The following is a 23,724-nucleotide window of genomic DNA, read 5'->3' as shown; positions in this document are numbered from 1 at the left end:
TATTTGAGCATTCTTTTATACTATTCTTCATTTAGTTTGATTATTATTTTCTTTCCGTGACGGGGGACATACTTCGTTATTTCATCGTGTGTATATAATTATATATATATGTATATATCCATTTCTTTCACACAATATTTAAATATAAAAGAGTTGCCAAAGCTGTAGTACATGTATAACTTCACACATAATGTATATATATATATATATATATATATATATATATAATAGCTTCGCGCTCGCATTACGCCGATGAGATACGTTTACTTTTCATGAATTCATACAAATAGTCCTTAAAATTTTCCCGTTTCATGTTAGTACATCAAAAATTTCAGCTCACCCCTTATATACGCATCGTGGGATTACTTCTCCCTTGAATTCCCGATTTCAGGTCTAAATATAAATAATTTTCTGCTCACGCTTTGCGCTCGCATTAATTGTTTAGATATGCATCATTTTTAACGATTGCAAAAGGTGCTTGGAATATTCAGTCTTTAGATCCTAATACTGAAAAAAGAGGCCCGCGCTTCGCCCTCGTATTATGTGAATTTATTTAATGAGAATTTCTAAAAAGGGACTTTTTATATGTTCCTTTTTCTTGTATGATATCAATAATTTTCAGCTCGCGCTTCGAGCTCGCATTCATTGTTAAGTCAGATACGAACTTTATGATGACAAAAAATAGAACATTCTGTCTTAACGTCTTGATATTGAAAACATATTTGCACTCTCATTGGTATTATATGTTTTATTTTGTCTGGTCGTGTGTTTATATATTATATACTTTGAAAAGGGCGCGATATTAGCTACTTGTCCCGGGCGCTGTTTGTCCTAGATACGCCACTGACCATAATTATATAAGTGCCAGTTTTTACAAAAAATGCCCCATCTCGAACGTGTTCTGTGCCCCTTTCACCTGAGTAGGACCCATGTTATATGTGAGCAAGTGTCCCCTTGCCTTCTTGTAGGTGCCCTTTTCTCGAATCAGTACCTTTTTTACCCCCCAAAAGTGTCCCTCAAGAACGTGTTCTGTGCCTCTTTCATACCTGAGAAGGACCCGTTCTATGGGAATGGGGGAATGAGCTGGTAGGTATTTTAGTGAGAGGAGGCGGCTAAAATATGTGTGGGAGGGGCTGATCGAAGGAGAAGGATTTGAATTAATTTTCGTTTTGTGTTGGGATGTTGCATTGGCGGCAGAAGCCAAAAATTTTAGGGGGGACCACAATAAAATTTGACGAGCAAAAAAAAAAAAAGGTTATCAACCAACAATTTTAGGGGGGACGCAAGCAAAAAAAAAAAAAAAAAAAAAAAAAGGTTATCAACAAAACATTTAGGGGGGACCGTCCCCCACCTAAAATTTCCGCCGCCTATGGCTGTCTTTCCCCCTTTTTCACATTTATTTTCTTAATCATTCTTTCATTTAAAGAGAAGTAGGAATGTGCCAGAGAAGTTATATTCATTGAAGTGGTTTATAAATCTTATCTCGGGGGTCTATATGGCTGTATATATGGACATTTATCAATTCTTTGTTCTGTGTGATATGCATGTAAATGAAGTGGTCATTTTTTAATTTCATGTTCATTTCACTGTTTATTTGTTTTTTGCGAATGTTGATGTCGCTGGAAGAATAAAAATATTCAATAAATAAAAAAAAAAAAAAAAAAAATATCGTTTCACCCCGGCCCCGAGTATGCTATTTTTATAGCCACTGAGTATTCAGATCAGGGAATATAGCGCCGTTTCATTTGTGCATAGGCAGCAGAACAAGGGGGCGCACTTGAAAATAGTTGTTTTCATATAATTATGGAAGAGAAATTGGGCAGTTAATTTCATGTGTAATATTCTGAAAATTTGTAATCTCATTGATATATTTCTTTATGTCGTATGCATGTACAAAATCTTGATATATTTATGAATTGTGTTTGTAAACTTATTGATTTGAAAGAGAAGAAATTAAAATATTTTTTAAAACAATTTTTTCTCTTCTCGATGTATCACGCTCCCCCCCGCAGCCTCTGATCCCACATGCTATAGTTTCATCACGGACTGTCACCTAATGGTTTCATGAATGCGTTCTGTTATTAAAACATGGGGGAATGGTATACAACCTGCTACCGTCCCCTTCTTTTTATACAGATTTGGACTGGACGTTGTAGAAAATTGAAACTTTCGCGTGACGTCAAAAAAATGCGAGCGATGAGAAAAGTATGCAAATTTCTCTTACCCTTTCTCTGCCTCTTTTTTTAACCAACCTAGATATCAGCCCGGGATATCATGATCACTCACCGTGCCATTGCCTAATTGGCGATGAGCCAAAATTATTGATTTTGACTCTGAGGGGGCTATAGCCTAGACTGATATATTGCGTATCGCGTGAAATTTACTTCGTGTGAGAAAGCAAAATCAAACTTTTTATAATTTTATTACAAAATTCCATTTGTCAAAATCACGAAATGTGATAGGGACCTACTGATATTTAAAAAAATAAATTTCACCCCTTTCTTACTCACTGATTGACATTTATTATGATGCCCATCATTTCAAGAATTAATTTTTATTAAAAAGTTATTCATGAACACTAGTCTTAATAAAAATCAGATTGTGTCTTTCTTGTAAAATTAGTGGCTCTGAAAAGAGCCGGTTTTGCGTTCAAACAAGGTTAAACGACTTAGGCACGCTCGCCACGGATACGGCGGGCAAGCTGGATGTCCTTTGGCATGATGGTGACACGCTTAGCGTGGATGGCACACAGGTTGGTGTCCTCGAAAAGACCGACCAAGTAAGCTTCGCTGGCCTCCTGGAGAGCCATGACAGCGGAGCTCTGGAAGCGGAGCTCGGTCTTGAAGTCCTGAGCGATTTCACGGACCAGACGCTGGAAGGGGAGCTTGCGGATGAGAAGCTCGGTGCTCTTCTGGTAGCGACGGATCTCACGGAGAGCGACGGTTCCGGGCCTGTAACGATGGGGCTTCTTGACTCCGCCGGTGGCTGGGGCGGATTTGCGGGCAGCCTTGGTGGCGAGCTGCTTGCGTGGAGCCTTTCCTCCAGTAGATTTACGTGCGGTCTGCTTGGTACGGGCCATTTTGTTGATTGATCGTTGATGAGACGAAAACTGACGTTTCAAAATTCCCGGCTGATCTTTATAGCTATGGTATCGTGCGCGTTGATTGGATAGTGAAACTGTCCAGTCCCATTGGTTCACTAGAGTTGACCAATCATGATGTTCCACTCACGATCGTGGCAACCATCGTCTGCGTGTCGTCTGACACGAATCTAGGAATTAATTTACCATTTTCAGAGTCATTTCTCACTAATTTACTATGAAATTAACTTAATACGATGTAAAATTATATTAAGTAGGCTATGATGTCTAATACTAACGTTTTTGTTGAGGATTTTATTTGTAAATGTAAGTTAACCAGAGTCTTCAACGCTATACACCTGCCGCTAGAACCGATTACGTATGCAAATGTTTTTAAGCCCCGCCTCTGAAATGTATGTCAACCAATGTAAAGCCGGGACATGAATATGGCGTTCGAAAGGTTCGAAACATGTTTCGGTACATATAAATAATAATATTGCTATAATTTTTGCCTGGTTTCATATTTTGATATTTTAAACGATAGAGAATGTGTATATTGACACGTGATTTAAGCGAATCGAAGTTGAATTAAAAAAAAAAAGAAAAAAATGCGAAAACTAAGAATAGAATATGTATTACGAAAATTTATGCAAATATCCCAGTTGCTCGTGAGGATATCCCGGTCTTCTTTTTGAGTGATACACATACATATTTTACTAAATATTTAAAATTCAGAATTCAAATGATAAGAATGTTGGTATAAAACAATGCGAAACTGTCATTTGTACTGTGCGTTTACAACATTTTTGCTAATTCTAACATTTCGAGCATTATAACTCATGTATTTTAGTACTACATTGCTACTTCAAGATACCGTTGATACACGGATGCAAATAACATGTTTTAAAATATCGCCCTCTACGTTTGATGAACAGAGAGAGCTCATTGATCCAGAGAGCATTACTATTCCTTCGACGTCCGGAATAGGGGTATATATACTGGTCGAAATCCTACCACGTCAATTCGACTCGTCGATACTAAAGAAATCTAATCATGTCTGGACGTGGTAAAGGAGGTAAAGGACTCGGAAAGGGAGGCGCCAAGCGTCATCGCAAGGTCTTGCGTGATAACATCCAAGGAATCACCAAGCCAGCCATCCGTCGTCTTGCCCGCCGTGGTGGTGTCAAGCGTATCAGTGGTCTCATCTACGAAGAGACCCGTGGTGTCCTCAAGGTCTTCCTTGAGAATGTTATCCGTGATGCCGTCACCTACTGCGAGCACGCTAAGAGGAAGACCGTCACCGCCATGGACGTCGTCTACGCCCTGAAGAGGCAGGGACGTACCCTCTACGGATTCGGAGGTTAAGAAGTTCATCTCTTCAAACCCATCAACAAAACCGGCTCTTTTCAGAGCCACCAAATATTCAAGAAAGAAACAATTTGAATGTCTCTTTATGTGTTATAATTATGTACGGGCCCTAGTGAGAGGGTTGGGAAGAAATTAAATTAATGAACACACCACAGCTAAGGCTTCCATTTGGTTCCAATAAGGCAATATTGTCTTTAATCAGACTTTACTATAGTCTATAGTTTAGATCATATCCGTAGGGTATTTTTTTTTAATCCTAAAGTAAACTTCCCTGTAGTCGCTCACTAGAATTCCAATGAGATTGGATGTTTAAAAAAAATTCTTAATTCCCAAGAACAAAAACGGTTACCGTTCCAATATTTTAGCAGTGAAGCGCAATAAAACAATAGTTATAGACCCACACGGCCAATATACATAGGTCCATTGTCAGACCTGTAATCTTGACGCCCGAAAGACGCAGACGTGACTTGGATTACAGGCACACGCGACGATTCCCAGTTGAATTTCAGAGAGAAAGAAGAAAAACGGTGATAAACCTATTACAAAAACCATGGACCTATTACGCAATAGGTCCATGCAAAAACCTACACTTCTCATGCAAATGGTCGCATGTCATAAGGTGGTCCAATTTCGCGAACGGTAAAATTGGTCCAAAAAAATGATATGTTATAGGTATTACCATTCTGTAAATAATGACAAAGTTTTAAAGGTCAAGTCCACCCCAGGAAAATGCTGACTTGAATAAAAAGAGAAAAATCAAACTAGCATAGTGCTGAAAATTTCATCAAAATCGGATGTAAAATTAGAAAGTTATGACATTTTAAAGTTTCACTTATTTTTCACAAAACAGTGATATGCACAAATAGGTGAGTCAGTCGATGATGTCCATCACTCACTTTTTCTTTTGTTTTTTATTGTTTGAATTATACAATATTTAATTTGTTATAGATTTGACAATAAGGACCAACTTGACTGAACCATATAGTATTAAACAATGCTAATTTCACCTGTTCAGGGAGGAATTAATCGTTGTATCACTTGACAATGAGGAGAAAATTAGAATATTTCATATTTCGTGTAATAAAATACAAAAGAAATAGTGAGTGGATGACGTCATAGTCTCCTCATTTGCATACCAGCCAGGATGTGCATATAACTGTTTTGTGAAATTAAGCGAAACTTTAAAATGTCATAACTTTCTTATTTTACATCCGATTTTGATGAAATTTTCAGTGTTATGCTTGTTGGATTTTTCTCTTTTTATTCAAATCAACTTTTTGTTGGGGTGGACTTGTCCTTTAAGTCTCAAATACCTTATTTTTTCCTTAAAATGACTAATCAGCTAATTACTACATAGAAGTCGATGTAAATATGAATTTTGAAATGGATTTTTCTCAAATTGGACCTGCTGCACATAAAATGGTGTCAAAAGTTACTGCAACATTGGATCACCCTATAATATTTTGCACTTTTAATCTTGAAACATTAATAATTAAATCTGTAACAAAAAAAATCAAATAATTATCTGTTATTATATGCATATTAAGTACACTAATTAATTAACAATATTTAATTTAACATTTTTGCCCCAATGTATATGCTTGGAAAAATGACTACATCATTGGTATAAATGTTTGTTGCAATGATATTACACAACGTTTGTACTAAAAATTAAGTTTACAAATTAGATAATCAACCAAATATCTCCAGTTTACTAATGATTAGGTTGCAGATCAGAGCTGACATACACATGTATTTCATTCCTTCATATTTTCAAAATTGTCAATTTTATATAACATTTAGTTGTTCCCTGATTTTAAAATGCCTAGAAACATATTACATAATTATTATATCAAGTTGTTATTTAATTAACATTCCATCATTCACCGCATCCACCGGCTCCGCCACCCCTGTTACTTCAAACTTTACGTGCTATATAGTTTTTGTTTCTGATATTGTACTGATCTAATTAATAGTAATATGTTTAGCCTATAGTTCTAGCTTCAAAATAAGATCTTATACTCAATAAATTTGGTCAAGATCTGATGTAGTAACAATTTATCCAAGGCAACGTGGGGAAAATTGTTCATCCGCCACACTTGGCTTTTTGCATACCCAACTTATGAAATGCGACCAAATATCGGGCCAAATATACTAACTGGGGTTGGTGAAAACATATAACATGTATAAAGGCCAGTTTATTCCTTTGCCATTAACTGCAAATTTGCCTTTTAATAAAATCGAAAAACAGCATGATAATTTTGTTCAAAGCTAAATTTTCACTTCGGCGCCATTTTAACGCTACAGGAGTGCAAAATTCTCCTACTTCATAGATTCGGCGATGTTTTGTACGCACGCGGCCATGAATCTTATACGTAAACTATATGCATAGCCCATTTTGACTCCAAATATCAATCATTAATTTTTGACATGTTTGGGCTATATAAAAAAAAATCTCCCGAGTGAGCATGTTACGTGTATAAAATCTGAAATTTGCCATGCAGTATGTGACCCATCTCTCGATCGGGACTTTTGTCTGACATACAACCCAGTTTTTATCACTACCAAAAATATTGATAATGATGAAATTAGTGACGATTTCATGACCTTGATACAATTAAGATACTGTTTTTTAGTTTTGATCAAGGTTTATAGACTTAATTATTGGCCAAAATATATGAATTCTAGTTTCTTTGGTCCTGCCAAAAATTGTTGGTAAATCTAGCTGATCGACCAATGTAATAAGGCCATTATAGCATACAACATTATGAATCTAATTAAGAATTTTGGTTTCAAGAATCCCAGGGTTTCAAGTAGTGTCTTCTTTGGTGTACCTCCAAATCCAGTTGACGAAATCTTCCAAAACCTAGACGAATTTAAAATGTTCTTATCTGATCACATGATTGAAAATGAAATTTCTCAAAATATATAGCTCGATCTTTCCAATATGACTTCAGTCAATTAAACATTTATTCAAAGTGAACATGTATTATAGGCCTATAGTATTGGTAATAGTAGCCCTTCCGATACATGATTGTGGACAAGACCGTCGAGAAGTAAAAAAGACAAAAACAACATGAAACTTGTGTTGTGATACTTAAATTTAAAACATAAGCCCATACATAAATAAAAAATGAAGTTTTAAAAAACAGTCATGTCGACAAAAGTTTTAAGAAATAGAAGATATCACAAATACACAATAACTGCAGAACCCTGCATGTGTGCTTCGATAAATTTGATATATGACTTGATAAAATCATTTCGTTTGACATTTCATAAATGAAATAACTTCAATGCATTTAAAAAGAATATGCATAGCGTTTAATATTTCACACATTATATACCACTCTACCTTTTTTTATCATGGAGCTATATGTTTTTTATACACCACTCAACAACCGAACAAAGGGTAAAACCGTTGGGTATCCCCGCCACCTCTATTTGCATACGTAATTGAACAGCGCTTGCGCACTACACAGCTCTGGGTCACTCGCTGGTCTTGATTGGCGAACGCTAGAGCGCACACGGTCCTAATTTACATACGCACCCGGTGCTTTCGGACCCAGCGTTTGATATAAATACTCGTCGCATTCAGTTGATTGTCAGTATTCGTAAGAATCTTAATCGTCATGCCTGCCAAAGCTCAGACCGCTGGAAAGAAGGGATCGAAGAAGGCTAAGGCCCCCAGGCCTAGCGGAGACAAGAAGAGGAGGAGGAAGCGAAAGGAAAGCTACGGAATCTACATCTACAAAGTTCTGAAGCAGGTTCACCCCGACACTGGTATCTCAAGCCGTGCCATGTCCATCATGAACAGCTTCGTCAACGATGTCTTCGAGCGCATCGCCGGTGAGGCATCCCGTCTTGCCCACTACAACAAGAAGTCCACCATCAGCAGCCGTGAGGTTCAGACCGCTGTCCGTCTCCTCCTCCCCGGTGAATTGGCCAAACACGCCGTCTCTGAGGGCACCAAGGCCGTCACCAAGTACACCACATCCAAGTAAATTTGGTTTGCGCCTTATTTACCAAACGGCTCTTATCAGAGCCACCAAATCTCCAAGAAAGAATCATTTTGATTAATCTCTCGCATAACTTTTTTTATCTCGCTTACAGAAACTTTGAAATAAGTCATGACAAAGCAAGATCCTTAGATTAACTTTATTTGCAATTGAATTATTTGCTAAAGCTTAATCATGTTCATTTGCTGCATTTTTTTTACTCGGTTTCGTATTTTGTCACTCATTAAAATTCGGAACACTTCGGTGACCGAGAAGTCTGGGAAAAGGTAACAATATAATTGTGTATTTCAAATTTCGAACCTAATTAAACTAAGTATAAAAAATGGGAACGTTATTAATTAAAATGAAGTCTTAATGTATGTAGTTTATTTTCTGAATCGATATAATATAGCCTTATAGGGAAGAAACCATACCTCCAAAAAAGAATTATTTTGATTTAAAGCTCTCACCTAACTTTTTATTAAATCTTGTTTACAGAAACTTTGAAACAGTTTAAATTAATTATTAATTAAAGTCATGACAAAGCGAGACCCGTAGAACTTTTTTCATTTGCTGCAGTCTTTTTTGGCTCAGTTCCGTATTTTGTCACTCAGTAAAAATCGGAACATTTCGGAATCGGTGACCGACAAGATAATGGGAAAAAGTAACAAAAATTGTGTATTTCAAATTTCGAATCTAATTAAACTAAGTATCGTGGGAACGTTAATTGGAATGAAGTCTAATGTAGTTTATTTTCTGAACCGATATAATATTACCAAATTGATTAAATAAAACAAGTCTGAGCTATTTCAGAGATACTCCTTCATTGCGTTTAATATAATAATTTTGTGTGGGGATTGATAACACATAATATATGGGTGGGTATAAGGGGCGTTCTGCGAACAACGGGAAAATTACTGTGTTCGCCGCACGCGCATATAGACTCGTGATCGTCACAGATTGAAAAGGGCGTGCGGATCTGATCATAGTGAGGACATTGAAGATTTCTCCATAGAAAGACCGGGCATGAACTGTTAAAATGTGAATATTAACAAGCACAATAATTAATGTACCAAACTATCAATTAAAAGGGTGCATGTACCCGGGGCCCCCGCGGTACCCAAATGATATGTTACGACGATCGGGGCCGGCTGTTCAAGGATGAAAATGCAATGTAAACATAATGCATGGCAATAATTAGGCAGTCATGCTTAATTTTACGTTCCCTGTAATAAAGTGAAATATCACGCACAATTCACAATCTTTAATTCTATGGGGCATCTATGGAAATAATTTAATTCCGTGCACGTGGTACTCTTGGAAATAAAAGAAAGTTTCGTATTTTGCAAAAAAAACTAACGTAAGAGGGGGATATTGTAGTTTCCAGACCGGGTTCCAGACAAAAGCATCTCATCAACACATTGATCTGTATCCAGATTTGAAATTGAACAAGGCATTTACCATACATTTTCAGGGGCAAATAGTGCAAAAATTAATAGTGAAGAAAAAAAAAACAGATGAGAAAAAGAATATATAAAAAACAATGAAAACGGAAGAAATAGAAGAAAGAGAAGAAGAAGAGGAGCATGCAGGGGGGGGGGGAGAAGAAGAACAACGAGGAGGAGCTAGCTCGGGGAGGAGTGATGGAGGAGGAAGGATTTTAGGAAGGAAGGAAGGAGGAAGAAAGGAAGGGAGAGGGAGAAGGAGGAGTAGGAAGAGGAGAAGAAGACGGATGGTTGGAAGGAGGGGGAGGAGGATCGAGGATGAGAAGAAGAAGGAAAAAAAAGAACACCAACAACCCCAACATACTGTATGTCATCTTAGCCCCAGTATCAAAAGACGGCGCCGCTCCTGTATATACTTATATTAAATAAAAATAGATTAGTTACTGATTCATTGAAAAGAAATACTATTACTATGTATGATTTTGTATGGCCTGTATACTCTAAATAAAATAAAAAATAGATCCAACCGAATATTAGTTTTTCGTATTCAACCGTCCGGATTGAATAAAGCTAAAATATTTGAACAGTTTTTAGATTTAAGAGTTAATCCTGATCACTTTTAATAGATAGTTTTGAGATTTAAAAGTTAATTCGTTTGGTCACTATTTACAGCCGATATGAATTAATTTTAATCCTTGAAATGTATACAGTGTATTGTATTCTCAATCATTTTCTGATATTTAGAAGATGAGAAATTATATTTGTCGTTGAGTAGTTTTGGAATAATTAAAAAGAGTTCAAGTTCTTCCACGTTTTCGATAGTTAATTGTGAAGTCAGGTGATAAAATATTACATTCAATAAAGCTTCTTTTTTTTGGGGGGGGGGGGCGCTCGCCAGACATTGTGGTGTTGTTGTCTACATTCAACACAGGAGTGCATTTATTTTGTTGCGGGGTTCACAAATGTTTGATCACAACTGTTTATTATCTACCACACAAATAAAAAACACTTTCATTTTTAAAGATAGAAACTTGTTTTGTATTTATATACACAATATACGGAGGATTTGCATGCTTGTCTCTTATCATAAAATAGAAACTTCAATAATTCATAACTTTATACTTTGGTGGATTTTCATCAAACCTTCCCCAATACTAAATGAGGGTCCGTGAAGATTAGACCGATGTGTTTCTTATTTACAGGCGAGCAAACAGATGCACTCCCGAACAACAACAAAAATATTATGATAAAAAAATATTACCTGTAAGAATGACAATGATAAATTAAACAATGTCAAATTTTAAAAGGGGCAGTACTAACTAATGGGGGAGGGGTATACTGAACTTTTTCTCCAAGGCCGGGGGCACATGGCTCGAGTTTACCCTCGTAGAGTCAGCGCTTAATCATTGATATATAATCGCCTAAAGCGAGGGGTGAGCTTATTATATTATTTATTTAAGTTATAGGACTTGGCATATTCTTTTTTTTTTGCTCTCCCCCTTTACGCCAGGTGGCCCCAATCGAGTCTCCATCTCTGGGACCGCACTTGCACTAATATTGATCCGATGATTAACCTCTTACAGATTATAAGGTATTTTGTTCACAACACAAAAAGTGTGGATCTCAGTTTTGATCCGTTTCTTATATGTTTTCTCTAATCTATTTAAATAACTTTTATCACTCTCTTTGAAATCCCTTGAATATATGGCCTTAAAGTCGAAGTTCACCTTGACAAAAAGTTTATTGTAAAACTAACATAAAAAAATAATAAAAAATATTGCCGAACAAGTTTGAGAAAATTCCAACAAAGAATTAAAAAGTCCTTAAGAATTTTAATTATTTGGTTTGTAACGTCATATGCGAGCAGCTTTATTGCATATCGCATGGTAACAATAAATGAAATGTCCTTTTCTTAGAAAATGGTTTTCACTGCACCTTCAGTATATCAATAGAGAATCATTTCACACCCGTTTCTAAAACATGTAAAAAGAAAACAAAAATAAGTCATAACGAACCATTAGAAAATTGAAATTTATGCATTTCATATTGCATACGAACACATGGGGTATAGCTGCTCGTTTCTGACGTCACAAATCCATAACTTTAAATTTTAATAATTTTCTTAATGTTTAATGTATTTTCCGCAATTAACCTTAATTAATATTTTTTATTATTTTTCCTGCTATTTTTAGAACAAACTTTTGCGTCAGGGTGAATTTCCCCTTTATTATGAACGAACCAACAGCTTAATTAGAGCATCAGCTCAAGTCCACTTGTACATTTTGAGCCGATGTATTCTTGAAATATATGCGCCTGATTAAATTATAACACACTATATTTCACTACATTCATGCCCCAATAATTTTACCAAGTAGCAAACAAAGTACTTTTCCCCTCAATGGAATCATAAGCTTATTTTATTCTCTCCCGGTATTCTCTGTATTACGGTTATCGCAAATAAGGTACATTAAGACTGGTCATTAATAACACAGTATTGGTTCACTCCCCCTTTAAAAGCCATATAATTCGAATGCTTCTAATTGTCAAGTTTTTACTAGACCGGTTGGGCCGGTGGAGGCTAAGTTAGCACGCAACCAGTCCGACTGAGTGGATAGATGATGATAATGACACTGAATGAAGCTGATGATGACCGATGATGATGGTAGTGGTTTGGTGGTGATAATGGTAGTGGCGGTGCGTTGGCGATGACGATGGTGATAGTGGAGGTCATTATAATCATCGTCAGCATCATCATCGTCGTGTCGTCATCATCATGCACCATCATCATCATCATCATCACCATCATCACCACCACCACCACCATCATCATCTTCTTCATCATCATATTCATCGTCGTCGTCATGACCATCTTCATCATCATCATCATCGATCGTCATCATGACCATCATCACATCACTATATCCAACCCTCCGTCTTTCACCTCGATCACCATCATCATCACCTTCGTTAGTCAAATCATATTCATCATTATTACGTACCCTCTCCTTCCTCCTCCTCATCATATTACATCAGTCATCGTCATCATCACCACCGGGCACCACCACCATACTGACCACGTACCACCGCCATCAAAATCACTGCCATCTTCATCATTGTCATCATTGTGGACACGCCCACACCACGCCCACTTCTCACACATGGCCCTTACAAATGCATTAGATACAAGATTGCCGCAAGGGCGTTCATACCGCCAGGTACTTGCTGCCGTTGTTCGGCGAGTCGGTACGCGTTGGATGCATGTTCGGGATTCGCTACAATCCGGAGCGACGCGTCGCAGGCCAAGCCCAAGTTGTTCGTTTAAGGTAGCTCGATAAAACAAAGGATCACATTCACGAGGAACCAGGAAAGCTCAAATATATCTACTGATCTCTTAGAAGTGATGCACTAGACTAGAATCTACTATCATGATGACTAAGTCTTACTACTTACTGCCTGGATTGAATTTGAAAGCATGCCAATTGCCATTGTCCCAGACGTTGGAATTCGTGTCACAGCTAGACGACATGACAATTGAATTTGGAATAGTATTCATTCACTTCAAGTCAGAGGTCGAGGTGGACTAAATTAGATGTCTGTAATTACCAAATTATTGTTTATATCATGATTTTTTTGCTAACAAGGTTTTACCAGTAATCTTTGCCTTGATCATGCAACAGATAAAGAATATCATGTGTTCCCATGCACGGTCGTTGTCACAGCTGCTGATGAGAATGAGATCGAAAGATGCCGATGCAAGATGCATTCATGCGAGCAGTGTCCTGAGAAAGAAGAAACCTGGTCTGAAAAATAAATCACACAGCTCTCAGCAGTGGATCAACAGGCACCTTACTGATCCATTTGTCAAGCAAGCAAGGGTATGATGTAGGCCTAATCCATAGAGGCAAAGACTTCCATGTCCCCTTCACTAACTGAATTTAAAAAAATATGGAGGTTTATTAAAGAATTATCTAACATATATCTAAGAGATTTAGGAAGGAAAAGTTGGATACATACCAAAATATGGCTTTATTCCATCAAAATTTTGAGTGTGTGTAATTCCCAATGGCCTCGGTTTATGTACCGGTAGTTAGAAAATCGGTTGAATATTGGTTGATAACCGTTATGAAACCCATGGCTTTCAACAATTCCTGCTAGCTCAGTGAGTAAGGCAACAAACTGGAGATGCCTCGTTCTGCAGCGAGAGGTTCGAATCCAAATTCCAACCGGAATTATGAAGAAAAAAAAGAGAACGAAAGAAGCTAGGGGGTTTGGGGAGGTATTTTTAAAATTAGTGGAGCTGGAGGGGACATAAGATAAGGAAGTCTTTTCTAAATAGACCCTATATACTGATTGTGATGAGTGTAATTTGCATGAATGATCAGATATTATGTAATGAAGTTGGGAGGTGAGGTCGGAGGAGACGATGTTTTTTATTTTACACATAATTTTTTTTTTACTTTTAGAATACAATGCACATTGATTGTCCACTGTTAAAACGTGACACAGATCTGCTAGATGATAATGATAATAGACTCTAAAATAATCCTGATTCACAGTGTAATTGTAACAAATTATAATCGAAATTATTAAATTTTGTAATAATTTATTTGTAGTTTATTTTGTGTTTAAAGGCATTGCAACACCCTCTTATAGTTGTGTTGTACTCTAAAGGTAAGCCTATTTTGGAGCTATCAAACAATGACGGTGGGCAGTACACATGTTAAAACGGAGCAGCATGTCTTCGTACTTCCCATCCTCGATTACAAACCAAGGGGCATATTAGAAAGCTTAAATCTGTCTGGAGGAGTTTTTTTTTACCTTTTTGTTTTCTCCTCCAACCACTCTAGGAGGTATTGGGACCTCACCGGGACCTCAACAAGGTTGAAAGCTGCCAGAGTAGTCAGACTGCCAAGCACCATTGTTAAAAATCCACAGCTATTTGATCAAAATTTTTGCCTTTGATCAGTATCTAAACTGCAATAAACAGTTACTAATCTCACTCAAAAAAGTTCATGACTAAAAACGAGGGAGAAAAAAAAACTAGACAATTCACCCTGTCGACAAGCCTTGTCGCCATCATTGTGTGCATTTGTGTGACCGCTGGTGCCAATTTTCTACACCCCGTATATGTGCTATCGCCGATAAGGTCAATATGTTTTGACCTCATAGCATAGGTAGTAGTAGTGCCTCCAACATAGAGGGCAAGTCATTGCACAGTGTGAGGGACCTATGCCCCCAAAAGCTCAATTTATTCTTCCTCCATTGAAATGGGGGTTTTGATGTGTAATGATTCTTGTATAAATTGCACCAAATTGGTGTTTATGACTAGATTCTGATTATTTTCATAACTTGAATCATTTATAGACTTATGTTTTAATGAAAATGTACTAAATTGGTATAAAATCAAGAATGAATTTTGTGGACAGGTTCCCTGAACAGTGTAAGAATGGCTTCAGTTTATGGAGGTGGTGTAGTGAAGCAAGACTTATTCCCACGGAACAACCAACGAAACAGAGACTGAAGCTTTGGTCTGGGATAATACAAGGGTGATACAAGGGTTTCTTGTACTGCCACAATATAAATCCCTAAATTCATTATATCTTCATGAATAAATTATGTTCTTTGCATTTGATTAATTTAAACATCTTGTATTATAAGTTTCTTCTGTATGTGTCTGGTTGCAGTGATGTGCATAGTCTTATTCTTTGTACTATATAATTTAGGAAAACCACCAAAACCCTGTGGTGTACCCAATCAGTTATAAATCTGGGCATGAGCATTAATTGAATAAAAAAAAGATATTTGGAAAGTTTTTGTAAATTTTTTTCAGAAAATTACATAAATATGAATAAATAGTGTGATTTTGGGGTGTTTTTTGTTGTTGTTGACAGGCTGACAACTACAGGGCTAGGAGTGCATACAAGCTTTTGGAGATAGACTCCCGGTACAGACTTATGAAGTATGGTCAGACTATTATTGAATGTGGAGCAGCACCCGGCTCATGGACACAAGTGACTGTTGAAAAGACCAATTCTGCTATGCAGAGTAAGTTGTATTTAAATAGAACAGGGACATTTGTTTTTGAAATTTTCATTTGAGAATATTGACTATTCTGAGTTCAGTGAATATGTTTATCACAAAGATGATAATTTTCCTTGTACATCATTTTAATGAAAGATATCTTTTTGACGTCCTCCTAATCTCATATGCTTTTCACACTGCACTTTTTTCCCTTAACCCCAGGAAATTGGTGGGGCTAAGGGGGGGTCTTAGCCCCACCAATTTCCTGGGGTTAAGCTTAGCCCACTTCGTTTTCACACTACGTTTTAGCAAAGTGGGCTAGCACGGTAAATAGTACGGTACTATCTGGCCCTGCAAAAAAGCAGGGTTAGCCGGCTTATTGTGGTGCTAGCACCACAATTGCGGTGCTAAGAGATGCAGTGTGAAACGAAACAGGGCTAAGGAAAAGTGGGGCTAAGCATTAGCCAATCACAGAAGTCGAAATTGCACGTTAATCGCGTTCTGTATGGTGAAATCATCAATATTTATGAGCTGTGTGATTGCCCGGGGTTAAGGCGTTAACCCCGGCTAAGCAAACAGTACGGGGTTAAGAAAGACAGTGTGAATAAAAAAAAAAGATAGTATGGGGTTAAGGATAGTCCAGGGTTAAGGATAGTATGGGGTAAGGAAATGCAGTGTGAAAAGCATATTTGAGATATTTTGCATTTTCCTAATATGAGTATAAACAAGAGTTCTAAGTGTTGGTAGGCCTACACCTTTCATTCAGATAAAAGTCCTTATAATAAAGCACTTTTTTTAAGTTTCAAAGTGCTATACAAAATGGCAAAAACAAACACGATGGGTAAAAAATTGAAATTAAACTACATGAAATGAAACACTAATCAATACTTTACCAAGTCTGTGCAGCGTCTTTTTTCAAGCAAGAATCCCGCTGTAAAGGCCACAGCGTTTTTTTTGCTTTTCTGCGTTCCCCATTGTTTTGTTAATGACAAACGTGAATATTAGTGATGGAAAGATTCTTATGGGAGTCTTGCATGATTGCTGTTGCTTTGATCTTTCTTTTGAATTGAGCACTCCTTGATATTTGACAGTTATTCATGATACATTATTTGCCATAGTGGTTTTTTTTACTAGATATGATTAATACCCAATGCAATATCTTGCAGCCATATTTATTAATATTTCATTTCTTATAAATACTTTGGGTGATTCTGGCTTAATATGAAAGTCAGAATCTACCAGTATAATAATTTCATACAATCTCTCATCCTTTTTTTTTCATGGCACAACACAGACAATGCCAAACCTAGGGGAACCGTCATAGCTGTGGATCTACTTCACATGCAACCTGTAGAGGGCGCTATCATCCTGGATCAGAGTGACTTTACCGACCCTTTCATCCAGGAGGAGATACTGGGTCATTTAGACAACAGACTTCCTGATGCTGTCTTGAGTGACATGGCTCCAAACGCTACAGGAATCCACGCCATGGACCACGAGCAAATCGTCGCCCTCGCACGGACAGCGATGGGCTTCGCGACAAAGGTTTTGTGTGAGAATGGTCACTTCCTGACAAAGTTGTGGGACGGACATGAAACGGGGCTCTTGAAAAAGGACCTTGCAGACTCTTTCCGTTCAGTGAAGGTATTGAGGCCCGAGGCGAGTCGGAAGGAATCTTCCGAAATCTACCTCTTAGCGCGAGGTTTTAAGAGATATCTGGTTCATCCGAAAAGCTGATGTACATTGTATGTAAAGCACCCCTCCCCCCAAAAAAACCCCCCTGATTGTATCTACCAGTATCTGGAGGGGAAACCCAGAAGAAATCTCCAAAAACATACAGCCTGTCCAGAATTTGTTTTTTCTTGATCGACTGTTAAGAAGATATAGTGTCGACTTGACACCTATTTGGTGTCTACCCATTGTGTTCTCTATGAATTTGAGTTGAAATAATTTGATGATCTGGGATTTCATGTTATTTGTGCATTCTTCTTCCCGCATCTTTAAGTCATCGTCTCTCTTTCAGCCTAAAGTCAAGCAGGTGAATGATAAGATTAAATTTGATATTACAATAAAATTGGTCGAGTTCCGAAAAGGTTCCTCCAAACTGACTTGGAAACCGAGTATACTAGGTATTCTGTGGTCGGAAAATTTATCCCAATCATGAGATTCCAGGTATTTTTGCCAGTGGAAAATCAAATTACTTGTTACTATGCCTGAAATTTATTGCTAAATAATTTCCCAGGCCAGAGAGTACGCTGGCAGCGCAGACGCCATAAGGGATTTGGTTGCTTGCTTGGGTAATAATTTTGACTTCTGCACCTCATCAGCTATCGAGACCTTACTCATACATGTATGCTCACAACTCCAAGAACTTTACCCCGTTCAGGTTGTAATGAGTGCAGAAAAATAATTTTCTGATATTTTGAGACCTGAACAAGTTCTTGTTAATTTACAGGTACCTGTATTTTGGTGATCAAATCAGTTTGCAAACACCTCCCTCAATAAATGCAACAAATCCAAGGTTTTTATGTTACGTCAGACATGAATCTTTATTTTGAACAAAGACCATATTGAAGAGTCATGCTTCTTTATACAAATACAGTTTATAACATGCCATCATAGTTTATCTTATATACAATTTTACAAAAGAAATTAGGATTTGCACAATACACATTCAGACAAAGGAAATATAATCTTTATAACTTTTCCCCCTTGAACATCAAGAGGTATGCTTTTTCAAATCAGACAGTAATATTGCCTTTTTTATATCTGTCCTTCAATTCACACTTATGATTTCTGTCAGAGAAAACATCAAAATATATAAATTTTTTTTAATTAAAAGAACAGGGTTTGAGACTTCAGGGCAATACATATATGTCAGTGTGGAATAGGATGAAGATAAAAGCTGTTACAAAGATACTTATAATGTTCCATCTCATTTCAATTATTCTTGTGACTCTTGTCTGTAGCATAGGTTTGACAACTACATTTAAATTCATCTGGAAACCCATATTTAAGACAATGGGTGATTTCAAATTTGGTGTTGACCTTTTTTGGTGATGGTATGTGCCTTAGGATGAAAATCAGCACAGCACCTTAAAATAAAGCTGGTCCTCAAATGAATCTCAATAGGATTTGAGCTATCAATAATATAATTTGGGCCATGATTGTGAACTCGATATAGGTGTTAGTACTCAGGAAGGCAATCTGAATTATTCTTCCAATACTAATACCAACACTGAACAGGTCAGGTACTGGTGCTAAGGCTAGGTAATTTGTGCTTCCAATACCAACATCAATGCTGAACATATTAGGTGTTGGTGCTAGGGAAGGCAATCTAATTTGTGCTTCCAACACCAATGCTGAACATATTAGGTGCTGGTGCTAAGGCAATCTAAGTTCTGCTTCCAACACCCACACTGGACACATTAGGTTCTGGTGCTAGGGAAGGCAATCTGAATTGTGCTTCCAACACCAGCACCAACACCAAAATTGAAATCACCCAATGGGCAAAGATAGGTGTATTACTGGATGCTAACCTAGTACAGGCTTTACAATATTCTGAGGGCTGAAAAGGCATTATTCTGGTGGAAACTTGTCCTGATTGAATCTTTCATCAATAGATGACTGTTATACAATTTGAAGAAAGAATCAAGAATCATTACAAAACACTGCATAGCTCTTGTCCATCTGGTTATCTGTGCTTTCATCACTCAAGTTGAATATTAATGGTAATAAATGAATTATTAGTTATTATGAACTACACTTAGTGACTGATGAGCTCAATGAAATTAAATGTACTAAATATTTTATTATATTATTGCATTTCATGCTGATGTATATATTCCAATACTTTCGGTGGAAAGAGAACAGTGATATTTGGAAATAAAATCTGACCATTATTTCCTTTTCAAGAACTATTGTTTTAATAGGTAATACTTGAAGAACAAATCAAAGGATAGGTATTAGTTATTTGGCCATTTAGTGTATCACGGTGTCACAATGACCAGCCAACTTCTGAATAATTCTGAAATCATATTGGTAATTAAATTTTTTTTCTGATTCCCCCCCCCCCACAAACAAAACCCAAAACAAAACAAAAATCCAAGACATTTTGAAAACAAGAAAGGCCCAATTCACTAAGGAGATGAGCACATAGTCTCTTCAAAATCCGATTTTCCCTTCAATTTACAGTAGCTCTTATTATTATAGCTCCTAAAAAAAAGAAGCTATGCCATTCCTTTCCACAGAAAAATAGCGAAATTTCACGGGCAACATAAAAAAAAATGATCAGATTAATTTGGTTTTATACTGAAGAATAATACATCCTGGGCTGTCTTGCAGGTGTGATAAACCACGCAAATACCCAATTTTCAATTTTTAACTTTTCTTAAAACAGACTTCAGATTACATACGTCAGGGCTTGACAGTAACACAAGATGAACTAGTAGGATAACAAATAAATATAAGAATTGTGGTCACAAATATCTTGAATTTGATCGTACTTCATACATGAACGCTTTTATGGGCGTATCATTGTATACATGTGCATACTTGCCTTGAGCATGAAAGTGACGGTGTCTTATACCTCAGTCACATTTGCTCTATGGCAGCCATACGGCGAGTCAAAAACAGCTGTTTTATGCACTTTTATTCAAAACCACCTATATGTAGCTGGTACAAAAAAAATAAAATGGCTGTTTTCGACTCGCCGTACAGCCGCCGTAGAGCAAATGTGACCAAGGTATTACTGTCATCACATTGGGCAATCTCATGAAATGTGTACAGCTGACACCCAAATAATACTGGTAATGTTTTTTTTTACCCAGGGTAGCCACTTCAGTTGGGAAACTGCTCTACCAGCTGGCCCTGCATAATATAATGATTATTACCCTTTATATCAATATCCAATCTCAATGCTGAGCAAGGCAGAAGGTCCCATTTTTATAAGTCATTGGTATGGCTCAACCAGGGATTGAGCCCATGACCTCCTGTTCATGAGACAAGTGCTCTTCCACTGAGCCACCATGTGTGAGACCTTTCTGAATTGATTTGTCACGATTTTTCTAAAATTGTAATGCTCTTGGCTTAAGCAGATCATAAAATAAGACAAGATTAACGAAAAAATGGAGTCAGATGTACAAAGAAGTTGATAATGTTATGGAACTGATTCATGGTTAATACGTGTATGCATTCATTATAAATGACAACCGTTTTTCTCAATTTCTGATCTTTTCCATGAAAAATATTGTGTGCACTTGTATAATTGGTACAAGAAAAACTATATCTTATCAGCTTGACTAAATAACAATAATAAATTAAAACGAGGTAAGATGATTAATAAATTACAGATATCAATTTACAATTTAAAAATATAGCACCATGCTTTTAATAGCATCCGATCTAAACGAACATGCATGGTTAACTGGTTATTGACCAATCAGAAGAGGGTTCAGGGGTCATGTGGGAGATGCCGATTTCACATGGACACAGACATAAGGAAATTCTTTAACAGGTAAACAAATAGACTGTGACTAATGAGGTTTTCTCCTGTTTTGAATGAGAGTAATAAGTCAACCTTCTGTATCAAGTTTTATATTCTCCTAGGTCGAAACAATTTTTTTTAGACCAGAGTAATACTTCCTGATGCATGACTTTGGGGTAAACCACTAAAAGGTACAAGGTTTGATTAGGTAAGTCATGTGTTATACAAATTCTACTTAGACAAAGTTATGTTTATAGTGCTGAACACTTGCTTTATCTGAAGCTTCTAAGCGCCCGACCATCATTCAGCAAAATTAACATGGCTTCAGCAGATCGCAGCTACATGTATTACACACGTCTCCTTTTCATGGAATAAATTCTGCCAGGCAACCATTTCTCATCTTGGTTGACCAAGTGTAGCACAATATGATTCCTGTTTTTGTTTCTAAAGGAAATCAACGCCTGGGGTAGGATTCAAACCCATGACCCTCTAAATAAGAGACCTTGGTCATAACCACTGTAGCATGATACCTCCAGTGCAGAAAATATATTGTGTCTATATCTCATACAGTGTATATTAGAAACCCATTATGGCCTCAAACTCTGATCAGACTAATATCTTGGTTCGATTCTGATAAAACTGTTGGAAACTCGTTGTGTCGGTGCTAGAATGCCCTTAGCAAAACATTTTCGTACGCCCTTACGCAGTGCACTTATGCACGCTGCTCAGGGCGTTTTTGCGCGCATGCGATGCATGAATGTTTGGTGTTAAGGGCGTTCTTGTACCGACACAGCAAACTAAAAAGTCAAAGGGTCTGTTCACACTGTTTATTTGTATTGACATTACAGTAATCTTTTTCTCATACTTCGAAAGTGATGAACTGTGTTGTAGAGACTTGACTTCCAACTATGAACTACTATTGTTCACTCTTCAGAAAATTTTTTCTTTATTCATTAGTATGAATACTGATCTATTAATCAACCTAAACCCTTCCCGGGATACGACAGCTAAAATACAGTCAGTCTACCCTTCATTTACACCAACAAACTCTGTGGACAGCCAATCCACGGTCATCCTTGAACACTATCACAAAACTCTCCTGTCTAAGTTTTGTATACGTCGTGCATATTGTGATACACCAAGGTATAATCGACTGTATCTCAATCTCTCATCCCATTGAATGGTAGTCTTACTTGTGTAATATCCATTCCTACCTATAATAATTAATAAGAAATTAGTGATAAGAGGGTCACATGTTTAATTTCCACCTCGGCCTAGCATCCTCCTACTACGCATCGATCCACAATTTGCCACTCTCCACCCAGGTGTTTAAAATGGCCATCCTGTAGGATGCAAATGCCAATGGAGTATGTAAAGCAATGGAGTCTGGGCTGTCGTGCTGAAATACTACTCAGGGAGTGGAAAAGGTGCATACATTGTATTAGCTTGCCAGAAACCAGAAAGCACTTAGAAACTTCATTTAGATGTTTTAAATGCTATATAGAAGCAGAAACTTATCATTCTTATAAGTGATATAACGGCAAATCAAAAAAAAAAATCTTCTAAATATTTATCTTTTTCTTTAGATGAACTGTATTTAGTTTTTTTTCTCTGTGCAATGAGTCCATTTGACATGTTATAGTTGATACCATCAAGTCAAAAAAGCTATTTCCAAATGTCACATTAGGTATGAACAAAATGACTTTGAAATTACACGTACATGTAGTGGTCCAAAATTACTGCTTGGATATTTTGAAACAGGATACAAGAACAAACACAAAAAGAGTTAGAGGAAACAATCAGTTTTGTGCACTTTTCCTGGGTAACATTATTATTTGGGCATGAAAAATCTGGACATCAATACAAGACAGACAATGCTAGTTCTCAGAGACATGATTCCAACATGAAATGTGGCTGGCTGTGAACGATGGATGTTTGGGTTATCTCTTCTTGTCAGTGGAGTAGATCGAGAGGAAGGAATCGCGGCAACCAGCTGCTAGATGAAGCTGAAAAGACAAAGTTAGATTAGATAGTAACATTAGAGGTTACTGGCTTTAAAAAGAAAAATCAAATCTCAGAGAAAACAAGATTTTTATCACAATTAAGATTAATATTAACAAATCGCCCTCCACGATTTGAGGGGCTGCTTTCAAAAGGATACCAGTCTCATACCCTCTGTTCCCCATCCCCTCAATAAATCTCCCTGCTCTCTCTTTTTCTTCTCCTCTCATCCCAACTCCACCAAGACCCATTCTCTGCCTATCTCTCTTCCCCCTTCTCCAAGTAGTCCCCTTCTCCTTCCCAAACACATTCTCTGTCTATCTCTCTTCC

General features: G+C 37.1%; 5 protein-coding genes across 12 annotated transcripts in view; 3 read left to right on the top strand and 2 right to left on the bottom strand.

Moving 5' to 3' along the window:
- Window positions 1-2,504: 2,504 nt before the first annotated feature.
- Window positions 2,505-3,091, bottom strand: LOC129269167 (histone H3, embryonic). The gene has a single exon (XM_054906631.2). The coding sequence runs from the start codon at window positions 3,077-3,079 to the stop codon at window positions 2,669-2,671; it is 411 nt and encodes a 136-aa protein (XP_054762606.1). The 5' UTR covers window positions 3,080-3,091; the 3' UTR covers window positions 2,505-2,668.
- Window positions 3,092-4,105: 1,014 nt separating this feature from the next.
- Window positions 4,106-5,181, top strand: LOC129269897 (histone H4). The gene has a single exon (XM_054907353.2). It carries the CDS (start codon window positions 4,133-4,135, stop codon window positions 4,442-4,444), a length of 312 nt encoding a protein of 103 aa, XP_054763328.1. The 5' UTR covers window positions 4,106-4,132; the 3' UTR covers window positions 4,445-5,181.
- Window positions 5,182-8,032: 2,851 nt separating this feature from the next.
- LOC129269896 (late histone H2B.L3) lies at window positions 8,033-11,616 on the top strand. Its single transcript, XM_054907351.2, has 2 exons — window positions 8,033-8,444; window positions 11,398-11,616. Exons 1-2 carry the CDS (start codon window positions 8,077-8,079, stop codon window positions 11,543-11,545), a joined length of 516 nt encoding a protein of 171 aa, XP_054763326.2. The 5' UTR covers window positions 8,033-8,076; the 3' UTR covers window positions 11,546-11,616.
- A 1,225-nt stretch (window positions 11,617-12,841) lies between these two features.
- On the top strand, window positions 12,842-21,627 carry LOC129269166 (rRNA methyltransferase 2, mitochondrial-like). Its single transcript, XM_054906630.2, has 3 exons — window positions 12,842-13,762; window positions 15,779-15,932; window positions 17,203-21,627. Exons 1-3 carry the CDS (start codon window positions 13,556-13,558, stop codon window positions 17,643-17,645), a joined length of 804 nt encoding a protein of 267 aa, XP_054762605.2. The 5' UTR covers window positions 12,842-13,555; the 3' UTR covers window positions 17,646-21,627.
- LOC129269165 (regulatory-associated protein of mTOR-like) overlaps window positions 18,431-23,724 on the bottom strand; it is a 55,293-nt gene continuing 49,999 nt past the window's right edge. For 7 of the 8 annotated variants that reach the window (XM_054906629.2, XM_054906628.2, XM_054906622.2 and 4 more), the window contains one exon: window positions 18,431-23,399. In XM_054906629.2, coding sequence (XP_054762604.1) covers window positions 23,334-23,399 — 66 coding nt within the window. In that variant the 3' untranslated portion in view covers window positions 18,431-23,333. The remainder of the gene's footprint in view (window positions 23,400-23,724) is intronic. The other variant, XR_010294824.1, reaches the window with a different exon arrangement.

Source organism: Lytechinus pictus, chromosome 10 (assembly GCF_037042905.1).
Source record: "Lytechinus pictus isolate F3 Inbred chromosome 10, Lp3.0, whole genome shotgun sequence".
Lineage (NCBI taxonomy): Eukaryota > Metazoa > Echinodermata > Echinoidea > Temnopleuroida > Toxopneustidae > Lytechinus > Lytechinus pictus.
The sequence above is the reverse complement of the archived record's forward strand: the minus strand, read 5'-3'. Positions and strand labels throughout refer to the sequence as shown.

Excerpts from the sequence above, each read along its gene's own strand:
- LOC129269166 (XM_054906630.2), top strand. The coding sequence starts at position 13,556 with ATGCAACAGATAAAGAATATCATGTGTTCCCATGCACGGTCGTTGTCA. Across the intron at positions 13,763-15,778 it reads CATTTGTCAAGCAAGCAAGG|GCTGACAACTACAGGGCTAG; the intron begins GTATGATGTAGG and ends TGTTGTTGACAG. Across the intron at positions 15,933-17,202 it reads GACCAATTCTGCTATGCAGA|ACAATGCCAAACCTAGGGGA; the intron begins GTAAGTTGTATT and ends GGCACAACACAG.
- LOC129269896 (XM_054907351.2), top strand. The coding sequence starts at position 8,077 with ATGCCTGCCAAAGCTCAGACCGCTGGAAAGAAGGGATCGAAGAAGGCT. Across the intron at positions 8,445-11,397 it reads ACCAAGTACACCACATCCAA|GTGGCCCCAATCGAGTCTCC; the intron begins GTAAATTTGGTT and ends CCTTTACGCCAG.
- LOC129269897 (XM_054907353.2), top strand. The coding sequence starts at position 4,133 with ATGTCTGGACGTGGTAAAGGAGGTAAAGGACTCGGAAAGGGAGGCGCC.
- LOC129269167 (XM_054906631.2), bottom strand. The coding sequence starts at position 3,079 with ATGGCCCGTACCAAGCAGACCGCACGTAAATCTACTGGAGGAAAGGCT.